The sequence below is a fragment of the Corythoichthys intestinalis genome, chromosome 16, assembly GCF_030265065.1.
Source record: "Corythoichthys intestinalis isolate RoL2023-P3 chromosome 16, ASM3026506v1, whole genome shotgun sequence".
NCBI lineage: Eukaryota > Metazoa > Chordata > Actinopteri > Syngnathiformes > Syngnathidae > Corythoichthys > Corythoichthys intestinalis.
The window spans coordinates 36,064,490-36,084,557 of NC_080410.1; the positions used below are offsets into that span (position 1 = coordinate 36,064,490).

General features: G+C 39.7%; 1 protein-coding gene and 1 long non-coding RNA gene across 2 annotated transcripts in view; both read right to left on the reverse strand.

Annotated features, from left to right (window-relative positions):
* Nucleotides 1-3,847: 3,847 nt before the first annotated feature.
* Nucleotides 3,848-4,642, reverse strand: LOC130904734 (uncharacterized). The gene is made up of 3 exons (XR_009060897.1): nucleotides 4,592-4,642; nucleotides 4,441-4,512; nucleotides 3,848-4,240 (listed from the first exon to the last, which is right to left on the reverse strand). It is a non-coding gene; the product is annotated as an uncharacterized LOC130904734 (long non-coding RNA).
* An 8,351-nt stretch (nucleotides 4,643-12,993) lies between these two features.
* fam20ca (FAM20C golgi associated secretory pathway kinase a) overlaps nucleotides 12,994-20,068 on the reverse strand; it is an 82,524-nt gene continuing 75,449 nt past the window's right edge. The window contains exon 10 of the mRNA XM_057861449.1: nucleotides 12,994-16,172. Within this exon, the coding sequence (XP_057717432.1) occupies nucleotides 15,926-16,172 (247 nt within the window). The 3' untranslated portion in view covers nucleotides 12,994-15,925. The remainder of the gene's footprint in view (nucleotides 16,173-20,068) is intronic.

Sequence of the window (20,068 nt, forward strand, 5' to 3'; positions counted from 1 at the left end):
GTTTTTTACGTCGAACAATTAGGGCTGTCAAAGTCATCGCGTTAACGGGCGTAATTTAAATTTTTTTTTTAATTAATCACGTTAAAATATTTGACGCATTTAACGCACATGCCCCGCTCAAACAGATTAAAATGACAGAAAAGTGTCATTTTCACTTGTTACTTGTGTTTTTTGGTGTTTTTCCGCCCTCTGCTGGCGCTTGGGTGTGACTGATTTTATGGGTTTCAGCACTTTCAGGCTTCAGCACCATAATTATTATTGACATCAACAATGGCGAGCTACTAGTTTATTTTTTTATTGATAATTTTGCAAACTTTATTAAAACGAAAACATTAAGAGGGGTTTTAATATAAAATTTCTATGACTTGTACTAACATTTATCTTTTAAGAACTAGTCTTTCTATCCATGGATCGCTTTAACAGAATGTTAATAATGTTAATGCCATGTTGTTGATATATTGTTATAATAAACAAATACAGTTCTTATGTACAGTATGTTGAATGTATATATCCGCCTTGTGTCTTCTTTCCATTCCAACAATAATTTACAGAAAAATATGGCATATTTTATAGATGGTTTGAATTGCGATTAATCACGATTAATTTTTAAGCTGTGATTAACTCGATTAAAAATTTTAATTGTTTTACAGCCCTAAGAACAATATATTTAAGCAAATTTTAGCCATCCATTCTGTGCGTCACATTTGCTTTATTATTATTTTTAATTATTTAATTAATAATTTCAACAATCTCACAACTAGCCTTTGTGGCGTTCTCTTTCGACTCTCGGGCTCTTGCGAAATACTACTGTGAAATAAACTAGCTTCAAGTTGCTTCAATTTCTCACAACGTATCTTCCCTGTAAATCTTGTCGTACATGTCAGCGTTTCTTGTTTGGTAATATCGCCTCACATTGAACTCTTTAAAAACAGTGACTGTCTCTTTGCAAATGAGGCGGACACAGTTGAGTATTTTAGAGAAGAAATAGTCCAATTTCCACCTATCCTTGAAGCATCGGCCATCACAGTCAACTTTTTGTTGTTGTTGATTGTCGTCATTTTAGAAAATTGGGAGTAAAGGGTCACATGGGGCTAATGTTGCTTAGAGTGCTACTGCTACTAGTGGGTAAATGATGAGTAGCATTTAGTGTGTAAGCTACTTCATATGCTGGCAGCAGTACTGCTGACCAACTTATTAAGTCTGCGTGCGGGCCAGACGTTATTGATTTTAGGACAGAGGCTGGGGGCCGGATGAAATTTGACCACGGGCCGCATTTGGCCCCCGGGCCAGACTTTGGACATGTTTGCCCTACGGTGTCAATGAGCGTTGATAGTTCTGCGGCAAGGGCACAGGTTGCTCTTTAATTCACCGCCAAGCCACTAGAGGGGTGTGACGTTGTGTTTGTGCGGTTTCGGGGGACTTTTTTTGACTTCTAGTTTTCTTCCGGTTACACAACAATGCCAACGGAGATGGAATGCTTGAATGTGGATCTTCAGCTCATCAACATTGGACAACAAATGTTGATCATACAAATGTTGAGGCGCAGACGACGCAGAAGACTGTTGCGGAGGTGGTCTGTCTGACTTGATATTACGAATTCAGACATTACGTGTCCTACAACCAGCCAGTGGGAAGCCATAGCAGATTTCTGGCGGCTATTGAACTTCCCACACTGCGTTGGAAGCCTTGATGATAAACACATTATAAAAGCACTGAGGCACTCTCAATCAGTGATGCTCTATCAAGTGTGTAAACTTGTTGAAAATTAAACATCAAAACAACTCTTGACACCAAACCTGTGCTTTATTCTTCATATATCTGAAGTGGAAATGTAAACAAGTCACAGCAAACATATGAACAAAATAAATGGTAATACGTACCAACCAAAAATACGACAAAGTGATAAAAAGCTGGCAGTTTTTGCCAGGCTGGGTCACCGCTTAGTGTGGCCTTTCGGTTCCGAACACACATCTCGGAGGTTCTTCCATTTTTAATACATGTACTGACCTCCAGCGCCGTATTTTCTGCAGTCTTTCACGAATTGCTGGACATTTGGCAATCTTTATAATGCCTTGACGAAACATTGTACAGGTGCTCGTACTTGCAGAACTCTTCGGTGATCCTCTCGTCAGCTTGGTCCATTTTGAGTAGCTCAAAAATGTTCGTAAATGGTGCCGATTTTGCGCTGAACCGCCAACAACAGAGCAGACCAATCACAGTTCATTTGCGTCATGTCACTACGCGTTTACGTGATGCACAGTCAGGATTCTGTGGATGTGCATGTCAGACAACGGCGCAAGGTCGTAAAATGGGTTTTCCCTGATGGCATAGGTCTGCCGCAGAAGCAGGGGCTTTACCTTGGGGGGGGGGGGGCAGTGCCAACCCACGGACACGCTCTGCCCACCCAAAGAAAACTGGATATAGTACTAATGGCAGTCTGGGCACCGCGCATGGTTTCCCATTCATATAGTACTGATGTGTTCTAAAATTTAATCTTTGCGTTGTTACCTCCTCGTTCACCTTAAAATAAATAAAAAAAATGAAATGTTGGTTTTGTTCCTAGGGGACGCTACACACATTTACGCATATTTTGATTTAAAAAAAAAAAAAAAAAAAAAAAAAAAATGTTTCACCAGTGTTCACCTGGCTGTTGAGTTTGGTGAGTTTTGAAGCATTCTGAGGGGGTCAAAGTAGGGCTCAAAGCGTCGGCGGGACAAAGAATGACTGCTAGGGGGCGCTACATAGTGTATTTGGAATTTGTCTTGACACTGTATAAAAGATTGCACCTGTCAACCTGCCTGCCGATTTTGGTGCATTTTGAAGCATTCTAAGGGGGTCAAATTGAGCTCAAAAGAGGCTGCGGAACAAAGAATAGCTATAATAAAACCGAGGAACCACAATAGCTTACCTAAAAAAAAACAGTCACCTGCATGTCCATACTGTTCAGGTATGGATGTGTTCTAAGTCAAAATCAAATCAACTTTTATTTGTTTAGACCAAGTCACAACAACAGTAATCTCAGGAAAACAAAACATGTTTTAAGGTGCGGTAGCCCTACGCTGGATTTCAACCTACGTGAGCATTGCAGCCCCCCCAAGGTAAGACTAATGCCCACCCACACCTGGCATCCTGGTAACGCCACTGCACGGAAGCATAACTCAGCCTTTAAGAGTAGTTTTACTACGCCATGGTTTTTACTTCTGAGATTTGTGAAGAAAAAAACGCTACTCTTACTCTGGGCTGCACAAGAGTCTTTACATTTTTCCTCTTTATTCTACATAGATTTGTTTTTTTTTGCCAGTGTTGCCAAGAGTAGCTCTACCAATTTCACCAGTGAGATGTGGCAACAATAATCACATGACAACATTATACCAATCAAACAAAAGCTTGTCGTTCTATAATCACGCCAGCTTGTTCATTCACATGGAGGCTTTAAAGCACCACCCTCAACATGACTAAAGCGTTGATTTTAACCCCTCTCCCAGTTATTTGGCACAGATTGACCACGGAAAACTGGAAATATCCTTTTAATTTCCGAATAGGAACTATTTTCTACACTAGAGGGCACTCATGCGCTTTGGACAAATAATGCTTCAATGTCTTTTTTTCCTCTCGCCAGAATTAAATGATTTTTGTATTTCTTTCGCTTAATGCAGTTATGTAATTGGTTATTGTACAGTATCACTATACAGTTCATGTAATTAATTTTATACTGAGGAAAAAAATAAGCAGTTACTCATTACTTGAGTATTCTTTTCACCAAGTACATTTTTACTTTTACTTGAGTAAATATTGGATCACTACTGGTTTGGCTACTAGAGGGCAGCGGCAACTAAGACAGGGTTGGTTTGAGTTAAAATGTATTTTACAAAAAATGATGCAGAAAAAAACCAAATATTTACAGTGTGCACACAATCATTTTCCAACTGGAAAAAAACCTGAGTCCAATTTCCCCACCCCCAATGTTCATGAATAATGAACCGCCAAGTATGAATGCCTTCAGGTTTATGGAGTTAGAAGGAGAGTTGTCCTGTAGCGCTGCTTGAAGTATCAGAGGTTGAATGGATATCGGGAGTGCTTAGCTTGAGTGGTGGGGAGAGAGGGATAAGCTGCAGAGCCTCCTACCAGACTTGACAATTGTGTTGAAGACATGGAAAGGACCATCAGGCTCCTTGCTTGATTTCTAGCTCGCCATCCTTTTATTGGAGTATAGACCCAAGGCAGGGCAGGACCACCTGGCCTGGATGGACCAACCAACCCAATTAATTACAAAATTACCAAAGTTGCAATACTATGTTAGCATTAGCATGTTAGTATGCCAACATAACAATACAATAATAAAGCACCAGCAGACACAGAATAACCACATGAACACATAAGGTAGCATAAGTTAGCATGGTGGCCAATCCGCTAACAAAAGATGGAAAAATTCAGACTCACCACCAGTTCACTTGAATGTAGTTGAGCACGCACACACTAACAGGTCGCCAACACAAATAAAATGGTCTGGTTCTAGAAGTTATAAAACAGCCTTTAAACAAGTTTGAAAAATACAATTGGTTGGATGAATCAAAAAGTGTTTGAGACCGACCTGCAGCTGTTGCTCCTTGGCTTCTTTCACTAATGACTGAAAGGAGAGGAGTCAAGCTTATATAGTGCCTAGGTGAAAAGTGATTGGATAATTGGTATAATGTTACTTGTCATGTGATGTGAAGCATTCAGGGGGTGTGGGGAAAAACAAGTACTGGCTAAAAATAGGGAATCTTAACCCATGTTACACTTTACTTGAATAATATTATTTTGAACTAACGCTACTCTTACTTGAATAAAATTTTTGCCTACTCTACCCTCCCTAGGCCATTGACGACCAGAGTTGTCGATCACATTTTTTTTTTTTAATTGTAGCACAACCACCAGCAGATGTCAGTGATGGGCCGTTTTAGATCAGGAAATGAAGAAGATTGAAGATTGATAGTGAAGATTGTAAGTGAAATGACAACACTTGGGTTAAATTATCACGTGTTTTAGGAAGAATTATTCAAGAAAAATGTAGAAAAATACTTTTTTTTCCCTGGTTGAAGAAGAGATCATTTCATGTGGTGGAATTGTGAATATCTTTGCTGTTTTTTTCGATTGTGCTTAAGCCCAGAAAAGAATTCTGAATGCATTGGTTGAAGAAAATATTTTGTGGGCCTTAAAAAATCAGTATATGGCAATATGAGGTATTGGGTAAATAAGCATTGAAACATAACATTTTTTTATTGAAAACCCAACAAATTATTGAATATGCAGGAAAACATCAACAAAAACATTTTCTACGTATTGGTTCCACAAAACCAAAAAAAAAAAACAACAACAAACTAACAAAAAGAAATAAGAAAATAAAAAAAATACCAGTACAAAAATATATATCATTTAAAAACAGTTAATAAGTGAAAAATATTTTCATTGACTTTTTTTTTTTTTCTCGCGAATAGATGAACCCACCCGAACCCTGATCAGGTGTCCACAGTAACTTATGTACATAGTTCAATGCCCTACAACAGTGGTCAAAAACCTTTTTTGCACCACGAACCGGTGTGAAGTGGGCCTTTTTTCACGGACCGGTAATGTGGGGCAGAAAATTACAGTAAATATAAAATAACACGAAGGGGCTAAAAACGAACATTAAGTGCAGGGAAAATGTAACACCATATGCTGAATCAGTGTTGTATTCGTCAACAAACAATTTCTGCATGACAATGTTGTGAATATGATGAGCTAAAACGTGCCTTGGGAGACTAAAACATAACAAGATGGATGTCAGTTTTCGCCTGATGAGAATGAGATGAATATTGGCCATACTTTCTGTCATAATTTCATAATGTATGACATTTTGTTATGTGTAGTTAGCACACATCATAGCAGTGTTTGATTGTGTCATTCATGTGACGTGCTGCAACACACAAAGACGCTTACTCACCGGCCGGTGAATAAGCCTGTGTCCTCTCCAGGCTCCAGACCTTTGTGAAACAAATGTCAGGTGCTGCTTTTTTTATCTTGGCTAGATATGCCATGTTGCTTTAGCCTTTATACGTCTGTGCTTAGTGATCATCACCCACTAAATGTAACTTGTAGCTTTAGCAAAGCGTTCACGTCAGCATTAGCATTTAGCGTAGTGAGTGTAGTCCTAAAGTCTTGGTATTTTTTTTTATGTACAGTCGTTGGCATCCAGGTGAATTTAATTGAAAATAATGTACTGTTTTCCTGCTGAGTGTGTATTAACATCACGAAGATGGTGATGTCCTTGTAGACTCGACAATTATTCGTCTGTAAAACTAAGTTTTAGTCCAAAAATAAAGCAATAAATAAAGATTTCCAACAATTTCTAATGAACATTAACAGACGAGCACATATTGTAGCGTCTGCAAGGGCAACGCCAATTTGGTAATAATACGCATTCATCAGGGAAAACAGTACATTATTTTCAATTAATTGTACCCACCTGGACACCATGAACTGTATGTAAAAAAAAGTTGTCCGAAAGTTTAAGCGGTTGCTCACCATTAGCATTAGCCTAACGCTAACACGAATGTAAATGGTATGCTAACGCTATGAGTTAAATTTAGTGTGTGATGATCAGTCAGCACAGACCTTTAAAGGCTAAAGCAACATATTCTCCCTTGCCATGATAAGAAAACAAATATTACTCTGAGTGTTTCAAAACAAGCAAGCCTGGAGAGGACACTGTTGAGTTGGGGGTGGGGGGGCACGTGACAGGAGTGACACAACCCGACACTGCTACGATGTAGGCAAACCTCACATAAAATGTTACATATTGTGAACGTGTGACGGAAACATTTTCGTCTCATTCTTGTCATACAAAAACTGGCATTCGTCTCGTTCTGTTTTAGTCTGATGAAAGACACGTTTTCGCTCGTTATCGTCTAGTCATCATCATGAAAAAAATTGTTTGTCAACACGATATTTTCATTACCGTCATCATTGAGGAAAACAACACTGGCTACAGTCAAAGTAATCTTTTCTCATGCAATGCAAAAGGGGTGCTAGAGCACCACTAGTGGTTTTTAACAAGGTGCAGTAAATTGTAATTTTATGAGAAATCCATGAACAGAGATGAGATTGGCAAATATTGAACAGGTCTGAGATGTGTGACGCAAAATCTCCTCCATGATTGGTTCTGGCGCAACCCTCAGCGGGCCACGTTTGTTTTGATCAGCGCGGATGTGAGGCGGGCGGTCGGGAAAGCGCCCGCAGCACCGACACGAGCGGAGGCGGACGTCGGGTTAAAACCGGCGGGCTGCGTTTGAACGCTCCTCTCATCTTCACGTGCCTCTGGAGCTCGCCAACGGGCTCCCGATGTGTGCGCGTGACGCCGCTTGACTTTCAACTTGCGATCATTTCAAAACATTTTCATCCCCTGGCAAATAAGGGAATTGCCATGAATTTTTCATTCTTCACATTTTGACCTTCATGCAAGTTTTACAATTTAGTGGGCAATGAATACTCATGTTTCAGTGCCATTGACAGCAAAAGGCGTCCAAACAATTTTGCTTTCACTAATTAAATTAACATTTTTTTTCAACCCCCCAAAATTCTTGATACGGTATACCAACAAAAACATGTTAATTCCCTCAAAATAAAAATCATGTCAAGTTTATTTATACAGTCCTAACTTAGCAAAAGATCCCAAAGGGCTCTAAAAACAGTTAAAATTAAAAATGAATTAAATTAAATTATATCAACAACTAACACATCTGTAACAACATAGTTTATTTAAAGGGAACCTCGGACTTGTAGGCTCTGATAAGCCACAATTGTTTTCTTTTCCTAAAATATGTTATTAGAAACACATAAAATATTGCCATTGATTTAAAAATCTATCATATTTAGTACATGTTTTGACCTACGGAGGGCGCCATGTTTTATGCGCGCAATGGACACTCAGGGTGATGACGTAGTTTGTCACTGTCACTAGACGAACACTATCGGTGAACTGCAATTCCTTCTACGCGGCGAGACGTCCAACACATGCGCTCATCGGTTAAAAGTGGCGAGTACTTACTATCTGTGTTTTTATTGACTCATTTATTACCTTTTCATTGCCTCAAAATACTTTTTGTATATGATTCCGCCTCATACTATTAAGCATTGTGTTTTCTTGTGGTAGCTTTAAAGCACATTGTTGTTGTTGTTAGTCACGTAGCGTATTTAAACAACCCTTATTTGATATTACCACATTTAAATATTTTCTTAAGGCACCTTTAGTATGTTCTCTCTGTATGCATCTAAACAAAACAAGCTAAAAGCACACGGTAGTAAATTTGCTTCTTTTTTTAAATTTAATTTTATTTTTTTTAATGCCTGCTCAGCTGTTTGACATGGAGAATGGAAGTCTAAGTGCCCGGATAGTCTGAACAGTTTTAATGTTTCACATTGAGAGTCTGACGTACTCCCTTTGTGATCATTCAACATACCTCATTTATTATGACAAAACAGCAAACAGGAAGGGGTTATGGGGGAACAGAAGAAAAGAAACACAACAGAAGAAAGAGAAGAAACACAACAAAAAGAAATACATTGAACGCCTAACTACACTAACTACTAATATGTTGGTGCTATCGTCAGCTAAATGTATTTCCGGTTGACACCATGTGGGGGGCCTGTTGACCAGGGAAAGAGGGGGAAGAAGGTGGGGGAGTCTATAAGCTAAGTGATAGAAAGGGTTAGAGTCTACACAAATAATCTCTGTGATTTAGAACCCAGTAATTGTGTGAATCCCTAGTGAGTGTAGGCCTGTTGGCGACTGACCCTGCGCCGCCCCGCCACCAATCCCGGCACTGGGACCCCCCGCCCGAGCGCGCCCAATAACCTTCAGCCGCATGCGGGCCCCGCTGGGCACGCAGCAGCCACGCCGACGAGCGGAGACGCCACGCGGGCGCCGACACAGGGCCACGGCCCCCACCCAGCCAGCCCGGGAAGGGAGGGCAGACCTAACCCCCCGGAATCCAGGGTGGTCCCCTGGGCCACCCGCGCGCCCATCTACCGGCCCTTGGGGATGGCAAGAGGGGACGCACCACCAACCACCACGCCAGTCCCTAACCCCGTCCGCCCACCCGGGCCACGAACCGCCGCTGCAGCCCCCCAGCCGTCACGGCACGCCAGGGGGCCCCAAGCGGCCCACCAAGCCCAGGGCAGGGCAGGGCAGGGCAGGGTCCCCCGCCGTACCAGGCAACATCCAGCCGATATGCCGCCCAGCCAGCGATCTGCGGCGGAGCACAGGGCGGATACACAGTTAGAGAAGAGAGGGGAAGGGGAAGGCGGAAGCAGGAGAACGCCGAGGAGCCGCCGCGGGGCGATGCAAGACCGGAGCCCCGACATCCTCCACTCCCGCGGCCGACAGCCCAGGCAGAGAGGAGGCCACGCCTCGGGAGCCATGGCATAGAAAAAAAGTGTGGGACCCACCTACCAACCTATTACTGTGGCTGCCAGGTTCCCGGCAGGCAGCCATAACCCAGCACTGTGAAGGGATTGTGAGGGGAGGGTAGTGCAATGTATGCATTAAAATAGGAGTTCTTGGCTTGGGGCAGTGGGACCGCAGCATAGAAATTCAGCCCAGCTGCCCATTCCACCGCCCTTTGCCAAAGCTCTCCTGTGGAGTATGATGTGTGTGGTGCGTAAAAAAAAGTGCAGGGATGGTAGGGCCCGCCGTGAGGAGGTAACCGTGAGGCACCCCCCCCCACCAGGTCCCAACCATCCCACAACCTTGGTGTGTGATGCATTAAAAACAGGGGGGAGCCAGGCCCGGACTGAATGTCAAATTCGCTTCTTGTAAGATGTTTCGTTGTTGTAGCACATTTTGGCAGGTTTTTTTCTTCTAATCTCGTCTCGTTTCATCCTGTCTTTCCTGTTCATTTTGCTTTTGCTGCTCGTTTTGTGAAATACTGACAGTGCTGTCATGCTTATGATTGCTCTTCTCAGGTTTAAATTGAAAGGGTTGAACAGATGACATGTATATGTCGCTAGTCATACTCTGGAAGCCTGGCAGTGTAACCATGTGACGTCACCGCCCTGCAACATCAACAACAATGGTGACATACTAGTTAAACTAATTTTACAAATTGTATAAAATTGAAAACATAACAAAGTGTTTTCACAAATCAAATTATTTTAACTCATAATATCTTAAATTTTTTTTTTTTTTTTTTAAAGAAATACAAGTATTTCTATCCGTCGATCCCCTATAAAAAAATTTAAATAAGAAAATATTAACCCTTTGAGGGAGAGTGGTCACAAAAGTTGACGTCTTTTCAAAGTTATCATTAGCTTAAGTTATTCACTGCCAGCCCAGGTCACAGAGTCTGTGTTGTGTTAGTTAGTAAGGCAAGGCAAGGCAAGGCAAATTTATTTATATAGCACAATTCAACACAAGGCAATTCAAAGTGCTTTACATCACATGAAGATCATAAAAATCACATTTAAATCAACACAACGTAGAAACGAAGACAAAAGATCGCATTTAATCACAGAATAAAAATAAATAAATAAAATAAAAATAAAACAAAAACTACTACTAATAATAATAATTGAAATCAGCAATGGAGGGATATTGATATTGAAAAGGCTTTTTGACGGCAGTAGACGTCCAGTCCATTTCAGCTGAGATCATTCGATCGCTCCTATCCCCTCCTGGTTAAAATGGATAGGGTGTCGGTCTATTGTCCGCAGTGGCAGCCAAACAGTTAGTTTTATGTAGCTATGTGAGGTCACAAGAGATATTTGTTCTATTTTTAAGTTCTAGCTGTAATCATATTTGTTCTTTTCCCCTCAATATATTACAATTTGATTTAATTATTTTTCAAGTTTTTAAAAATACTGCATATTTTACAGGTAGTCCCAGGGTTATGACGTACCTGACTTATGTGATTTTGACTTTAGCACCGCCGGAGTCTCGTTATTTTTGTTTATTTTATTTTATTTTTATAATGTTTACTTTTGTTTTGTGATGCTCGCTTTTATCTTGGCGCAGGAAGCATAGAGCAGGAAGTACTAATGGCACGCGAGTAAGAGTACATGTACATACAAAGAATGTGTTTGCGCACACGAAGAAGAGCCCATTTGCTCCCACGCAGAAGTCACTCAGCCGAGTAAGAGAGATTAAAGCTGCAAGCCTGCGCGCACATTTGTTGCTTGCGAAGCATCCACAGAGGCAACATATGTATATAACATTTTTTGTATTGTTTATTGTGCGTTTTAAATTGTGGTCGAATACTTGGGGCGAGTTTATTTGATTGTTTTTGATGATGTATGGATGCTAACTGATACATGCTAATCATTCGTGTCAGCAGATAGTTATAAACGCAAATTTGAATTGTTATTGAAGATGAAACTGATTTAATTTCATTTTTATTTTAGTTATAGGCTGGAAGTCTTAATGTCATGACCAGCTGAATAAAGCCAGAAAACCACACGGATGTCTAACATTGTCATTTTGGAGCATAGCTCGCGGTCTAGCTAGGACTGAGCTCCAACCTCTTGGTGAGGACAGTACAATGACATAAAATACATGTTCTTGGATAGTTATTTTGAGATTTAGTTGGTATTTAGGGGTAGTTAAGGGTTAATTCCGATTTACGAACTCGCTTGTAACCTGGGGACTACCTGTATTTAGAATCATTTGTTTTTTTGGTTGTATTTTTCATTTGCTTTTTAAAATTTTTTATATTTATTGCTGTATAAATATTTTTTTCCCAAATTAAATCCTTAAATTAATTCATTTCATCTATTTTTTTTTTTTTTTTTTTTTTTTAAAGTTGCCCATCGCAAAATACGTGTAGATAACACTAATGCAGTAGTACAATTTAATGTCAAATGGAGGCCACAAAATATTGTCCCTGTGCCGCAAATCTGAGATCCCTGTCCTATTTGAATGTCAGAAAAACAAATCCTAATTCATGAAATAAAAGATCAATGATGGCATTTCATGATGACAGTAAAATTCCTAAAATAAATACATTTGGATAAAAAAAGGCAACATTGATAAAATATTTTTAAACGGATGCTTTCTTTTAATCTATATATAGGAAAGATTTATATACTGTATATATATATATAAATATAAACTGATGAACTGCCAGCCTTCCCCAATCAAAATGTATTGAACACGCACGTTTCACCCGCATGACATCATCCCGTTTGCCCCACTTGCTGCACAGCCAATTAGGATGGCGCTTGCATGGCGGCTGCTAATTGGCACGTTTTGCATTCAGTGCAGGTATTCTGACTGAAGTGCGTTGGCGCCCTTCAAGTTCACCCAAGGGCTACGCAGCCTAGGGGGGCGGGTGGGGACGTGCAGGCGTGGGTCAGGTTCGTGGAGTGGGGAAAAACATACACACATACACACCTCGGATCAATGGGAAGGAGGATGTGTGTTATGGGGTGCTCTGTTGCCATGGAGACCAGGGGGACAGTGATGTTACCAGGCAGGAGAAGCTCAATCCTCTGACGAGCTGTGACGTGGATGGTCAACAACATCAGGCTGAATTGGTTCAAACGCATGTTTTTAATTATATTATGATGAACAATAAATATTTCATCGTGATCATGTTTGACGTCGCAGGAATTGTAATTTACAACAAAACAAAACGATATAAACCGTTTGAAGCAACCGCAGACACCGAACAAATTTTGATTTTCTGCTTAGGAAACCTGAAACCAGAAAAACAGTGCTACCTAGCGACTGTTTGCTGTAAGGCCATGTTCAGTAATAGCCAGTTTCCATAAGGAACTCCGGTGCAATCATGGCCTCTGCTGGATGAATATAAAAGTACATGCACTCAACGCTGTGTTATTTCAGCACCACGGACAGCGGCCTTTAATGTTTTAATACACTGGGCGCCATTGATAAACGTCTAATCTATTTGGAAACTGATAGGTCGCTTATCGTACAATACCCCCAACATTTACAGTACAAACACCCCCTCAGCCACAAAGTGGTTTCTCCTCTCATTTATTTGGATTGCACACTTCAGTAAACAGATCTTCACAGTCACAATGCAGAAAACCAGCTTGGTAGATCTTTGTATTTACAAAGGGTGAGGGCACAAAAGCGCACTCCCTCGTTATCATCGTCTCTGTGAGTGAAAATAGGCTAGACAATTCTTTTAAATTCAGTTTTAAATGAACTGTTCCGTAATTGTGTTAGTCTTCGTCGACATTCAAGAAGTGATTTCCATGATCTCTGTGGCGCACCAATAAAATAAATACTCATATCGAGTCTTCACATAAAAAGTAACTGGACACAAAACAGGAAACTCGAACAATTTCATGAAATAAGTAAACACAACATCGGAATTGGATTTGAAGTGCAATTAATAAAAAAGTCAGTACACATACATTGACTGGTTTGTTGTTGAATGTGAATTTTTGAATTGAAATGTAGTCTCAGACTGTATTAAGTGAATAAATTCTGAACATGAATGTGTTGTATTAGAAACCCAAGTGGAATAAGGCAAGTTCAATAATATAAAAAGAAACTGCATGAATTGTTGTTATACATAGTTTTTTGTATATTTGGCGGAAGATGGTTAAAAACACGATGGCACTTCACGTGAACGTGTTCAGATGCTTGGGATGGGAATTGAAAAACAAAAACAAAAAAATCCATGTTGCACTTATTAATAAAGCTTATTCAGGTATACAGTGAACCCCCGCATATTCGCAGAATCTCTTAGCATTCAAAAAGTTAAACTATTGGCTGCCCATTAATGGCGATAGACGTTGAATCAATGAAATATGTCGATGAAACGTGATCATTCACTTCCATCCTTTCCAAGGTTAAATGCATTGGACGTCTATCAGCGGTGAAGGTAGCAAATTCAGTGATACGTACTAGATTACATGATTTCACATGTAATAAATCTGTTTTTTTGTGTATCTATGGTGTTTTCAACTAATTTAATATTGTTTTCACACTTTTTTTCCTTTTATTTACCTTCCAGTTTTCCCTTTTCCACCTCAGGAATTGGGTTGCTGACTGATGGCGTGCCCATGTTTTTTTCTTGGGTTAGTTGTTTCCCCATTGTAGGATAACTAAAGTATATACAGTGCCATCCGTAATTATTGGCACCCCTGAAAAAGATGGGTTTTTTAAGCTTCTAATATTTTTTTTTATTTATTCAAATAATATGGGACCTTAATGGTAAAAAAAAGAGAAAAATCCAACCTTCAATACACATAAAGAAAAAAAAAATCTGACATCAAATAATGTGTGTAACAATTATTAGCACGCTTGGTGGTAATACTTTGTACAACCCCCTTTTGCCAACAAAACAAGGTCTGGGGACTGAGATGGCCATGGGAGGAGCTTGATTTTGTATCTGGTGAACCATTTCTGTGTAGATTTGGCCATATGTTTAGGGTCATTGTCTTGCTGAAAGACCCAGTGACGACCCATCTTCAGCTTTCGGGCAGAGGGCAACAGATTTTGATTTAAAATGTCCTGGTATTTCATAGCATTCATGATGCCATGCACCCTAACAAGGTTCCCAGGGCCTTTGGAAGCGAAACAGCCCCACTGCATCACTGACCCACCCCCATACGTCACAGTGGGGACTTCACACAAAAATACACACGGTTCCAGGCTTCAACTGGGACCGTGTGCTTTGGTCAGATGAGACCAAGATTGAGCTTTTTGGCAACAAACACTCTAAGTGGGTCTGGCGTGCCACGAAAGATGCGCATGCTGAAAAGCACCTCATACCCACTGTGAAGTATGGGGGTGGGTCATGGGGGTGTCCAAACTTTTTGCAAAGGGGGCCAGATTTGGTGTGGTAAAATGTGGGGGGCCGACCTTGGCTGACGTCATTTATGTAGAACAATATATTTTAAGCAAATGTTAGCAAGCCATTCTGTGTATCGCATTTGCTTTATTATTTTTTTTTAATGAATAATTTCAGCAATCTCGCAACTATCCTTTGTGGTGTTCTCTTTCGATTCTCGGGCTCTTACGAAATACTGCTGCTGTGAAATTAAACTAGCTTCAATTTCTCGCTGCGTATCTTCCCTGTGATCTTGTCGCACATGTCAAAATGTCTTTTTTGGTAATATCGCCTCACATTGAATTATTTAAAAACAACGACTATCTCTTTGCAAATGAGGCAGACACAGTTGTTGGGTATTTTAGTGAAGAAATAGTCCATTTTCCACCTATCCTTGAAGCGTCGGCTGTCAACTTTCTTTTTTTGGTTGATTGTCGCCATATTAGGAAATTGGAAGTAAAGGGTCACACGGTGTAATGTTGCTTAGAGTGCTGCTGCCTTTTAATGGGTGAATGAAGAGCAACATTTAGTGTGTAAGCCACTTCATATGCTGGTAGCAATACTGCTGACCAATTTATTAAGTCTGTGTGCAGGCCAGACGTTATTGATTTTATGACAGAGGCTGTGGGCCAGATGAAATTTGAACACGGGCCGCATTGGGCCCCTGGGCCAGACTTTGGACATGCCTGGTCTATCTGTTTTACTTTTTTGCACCTGAAGAATAGAGGTGCTGGTTGATGGCATGCCTTGGCGTTTTGTTTAAGCGGGTTATAACTAAAATTGAATTCCCATATTGTGAGATCATTAAGGTGCACACCAAACTATACCATCAATTTATTGGTGAAACAAGTGTCACGCAATTAAAAACAATGTCATATAGCAGGGGTTCACTGTAACGGCACCGGTTCTGTGCATTCTGTTCCATCCTGCTGTAATAAAACTTTTCTATCAGACACTAAAGGATCTGGCAAATGATCAAACCAAATGTCTGTAGAGTCTCTTGCTGTAGGTCCATCGTTCGTATAAACACTCCCACAGAGGTGTCCATGAAAAGTCTAGGAATTCACTGAATTCAGCGCGATATGAAAAGTTCCCCCGGACCCTCACTACCTGTGAGCAGGGCGCGACTCGCCATCCAAGTCTTCGTCCACTACGTTGGCGTAGCCTTCCTTTGCCACGCAGTCAGCCAGCGTCCGCAGAACTAGTCCGAGACGGCGGTCCATGGCTTGCAGGTGAGGTCGGATGAGGATGGGGGACAGACGGTCTCGGAGGAGGGATTCCTCCATTAGCGCGCTCAGACGGTAGTCTTCCTTAGTTAGTAGTTGGAGACGGAGGAAGGTGGACTTTTTCACCCTAGAAATAAAGGAATCATAAATAATCACTTGTTCAGGGGCAGGAAAATTCAAGTTAAGTTCAATATCAAGTTAAACAAACCAAAGAAACTACACACTATAATCGTGTTTTTGCGAAGTATTATGGTGTCATGATGAATCGACTAATTGTCAGCTACTTCATTATCAAATTAAATCATAGTTTTACTTTTCCAAATTTTCTTCTTTGAGCCTCTTAAGCAGGGGTCCCCAAACTTTTTCCTGTGAGGGCCACATAACTTTTCCCTTCTCTGATGAGGGGCCGGGGTCAGTTTGTAACAGAAAAGGTGTGACGATTGCAGGAGTGCCTAAATGTAAAAAATTATTGTTTTTCAGGAAGCCACAATCAAATAACCCTTTCTGGATTCTTTATGGAACAAAAGTGAAAAAAATATAATATAATATAATATAATATAATATAATATAATATAATATAATATAATATAATATAATATAATATAATATAATATAATATGATAACCAAATAACCCTCTCTGGGTTCTTCACAGAAAAAAGCCAGGAAATGAAAAACACTATTGAGAAAAAAAAAAAAAAAAAAATTGTTCAGGGGGCCGGACCAAATGTGGAGGTGGGCCGAAGTTTGGGGACCCCTGCGAGTAAATATTTTCTGAGAAATATAACAATAAATAACATGTGATTCACATATAAGCCAATTAGTCGACTCATCGCAAAAAAAAAAATTGATTAGTCAACTATGAAAAGAATTATTCATGTCAGCCCTACACAGTACATAGACTTCACTATTAGTTGACAGGAAACAGGACCGCTCCGTAGAAGGCTTCTTTTCAAAAACTTAAAATTCAAATATTTTCAAAACCAAAGTCGTGAGCGACCTAAAAGCAAAACAGGCTTTTGAGCAAAAAATTGTAAATTGTTCCCTATCAAATTATTTTTTTTTAATTTAAGTATAAAAAAACTTAAAATGGCTATAATTAAAAAAAAAAAGATTTTACACTAGATGCACAAAAATCACCAAATGCAGAGATAATCACCTATATTTTCAGGATCCATAGCAATACTTCAATTTTTGCCCCAAATAATCTTTTTTTATCTAGTGCAATTTTGACGTTTTTGAAGTTTTCAACAGCTAATAAATCACTCCATTTTCACATCGGAAACTTAATACTTGAGGACAGCATTCAGAATCATCTTAATTTTACAAAAAAAAAAAAAGCTAATTTTGTATTTTTCTATATACATTCACAACTTGTTTACTTAGAATTTCGATGTCACTATTGAATCAGCAAGTCTTGTCGGCTATCTGGTCCTCGTCGTTTTTATATTGAAATGTTACATGAATAAAATGCGTAAAAGCAGATTTTTTTTTTTTGAATGGACGCACAAATGTCTAAATTACTCATTTTTGCCGCAACAACTGGGCAGTTGGCCAAAAATGACCTGATTATTTGAATGTAAAGTTACGCTACTGTGTATTGATACAAAATCCAAAATGGCGGCCATCACAAAGCAAAGAGCTTTTTAAGTTGAAAATACTTGTAAATAAATGCGTAAATCCAGGAATTTCTACTGATATGAATGTAAAATAGATTCTTGGTTAAAAGCAAAAACTCGGGCAGATATCATTCATTTCATGTAAATATTTCAAGCTAAAGTTACGCTAATTTTTTCCATTCATTTTTTCCACAACGTTTCAAAGTGCATGCATGGTGCTATTTTATATAATAATTACCTTGAATCCTTGACCAAATCACTCTGGACACACTCCTGCCTTCTTGCATGCACAAAAACATTCGTCCTATTTCCATCTAAATTCGGCATTAGAACGCAGTGTGTTTGAGTTTATCGCAGTTAAAGCTGCCAGGACGCTCTGCCTGGCCCGGCCCCCTATGGGAAGCCGCGGTGCAATGACCGTAGGAGCTGTCTCGTCAACTGATAGCGAAGTCTATGTTAAAGAGAATTATAATACTAAGGGGCTGTGAGATATCAATAGAAACGTTATGTGGCAAAATAAAAAATATTAATAGAAAGTTAACAAAAAAATAAATCACATTCATGAGCAATTATCGAAAATAGATCGAAAATTACGAACATTTCCGAATGTAGCCCGGAAACAGCGGAATGGGGCTGTGACGTCACAGACAGGAAACAAAAGGTCGAGGCAGGTGCCATCGTTGTTTGTCGACGAGAGAGTTTCATTCGTGTTTTATCAAAAAATCGCCAAAATGGTTCAAACCTGTCGTGCTATGTGGTGTACAAATAGCCATTTGTCACAATGTAGTACCCATGAGTTCCCGAACGCGAGAAAAAGGAGCTGGACTATGCAGACAATGAGTTAAGTTCGTCCGTGCAAAGAGGGCTAATTTTGCAGAGCCAGCCTCTGGCACAGTTTCGTGTGGTGCGCATTTTACACCCGATAGCTATTCGAACTATGGACAAATGAAATCAGGTTTTGCTAAGAAATTGCTGCTGAAAGTAGATGCGGGGCCCACTATACACGCGCAGCCACCTAAATGTCCCGAGATATCAAGAAAGAGGACGATGACTGGCACTGATGAGACCACCCCACCACCGCAGGCAAAGCAAAGGAGGGGAGCAGCCAAGCTCGAAATGGCCAGAGTGAGTACTCTTTTATAATACGCATTGGATATAGGACTGGACACATGTATAAATTATCGCTCGTAAAATATATACAACAAATCCTTTAATCCCATTCATATTTGTGTCTGTTGGCAGAGCGAAATATTCTATACATTACTTTATTTTGCGGTCACAGTGTATCAGCTTCACAAAAACAAAATGCAAAACAAACCATTCGGTGTTTCCCACACGATCTGTTGCCGGTGTTTCATCAGTGTGATTGCTCCCCTCAATGATCGTTTCATTTGGCTGCATTGGCTTTCGTTTGGCAGGGTCCCCCCAGGATTGATAAGTCTAAATTCAAGACTTTTAAGACCTATTTTAATGCAATTTCAACTGAAAATTAATACTTTTCTCGCACCCATTATTTAGATAATATTGAATCATATTAAAAAAATAAAGCACTGAACATCAAATTTAATCTCAATTACTAAGTGTGTTTGACAAAAGAATGCACATTTATTGAACAAAACACATTTAAATATAAGGTCTTTTAGATTTTTTCCCCCCAGGATAAAATGGATTTTACACTATTTTTGTAAAGCAACTTCAGAAATTACATTTGCAATACAACAGGTTTCCCTTTTAAGAGGACAAGGTGGTAAGTTGGTGATTGTCAAGTTGGTCACCTTAACTGTAAAGTGCTTGGGAAAATCTTGCAATTGGCAGTGAAAGTTTAAAAAACAGCCACTAAATGGCAGTAGTTTACCATTAATTACCACAAAATAAAAAAGCTACACATGACCATTTCCCTTGGTAATTGTTTTTTTCTAATCACATTACAAGAAGTATACAAAACACATGTTAATCCTTTGTTAGCTATTGAAGACATTTCTTTTCATCAGTTAGAGAAAATCCATACTCTTATTCAATCAAGAAAAACATTTAAATATACCAGGAGGTGTTTTACTATCACCTACATTATAATTTGCCTATCACCATGCCATGTTATTCAGATCAACGTTACTCCGCACTCTTTCCAATAATAGTGTCAACCGTGTTGTGTATCTGAGGGTGATGGATCTACGAGTCCGGTTTATCCATGCTAAGGCTAGTGCACCTGCCAATACCCCATTGAACATGGCTAACTCTTGAGTTAAAACTACGAAATTCACATTCATTCGAAAGGCAAACCGTGCAGAAATACATTATCGCATCAAACGCATTTTAATTGGAGAAATTGGCAACTTACTTTGAAATGTTAAGCAGGTCCACTGCCTTCGCATAACTCATAAACTGCGAGCCAAAGTATCGAGAGGG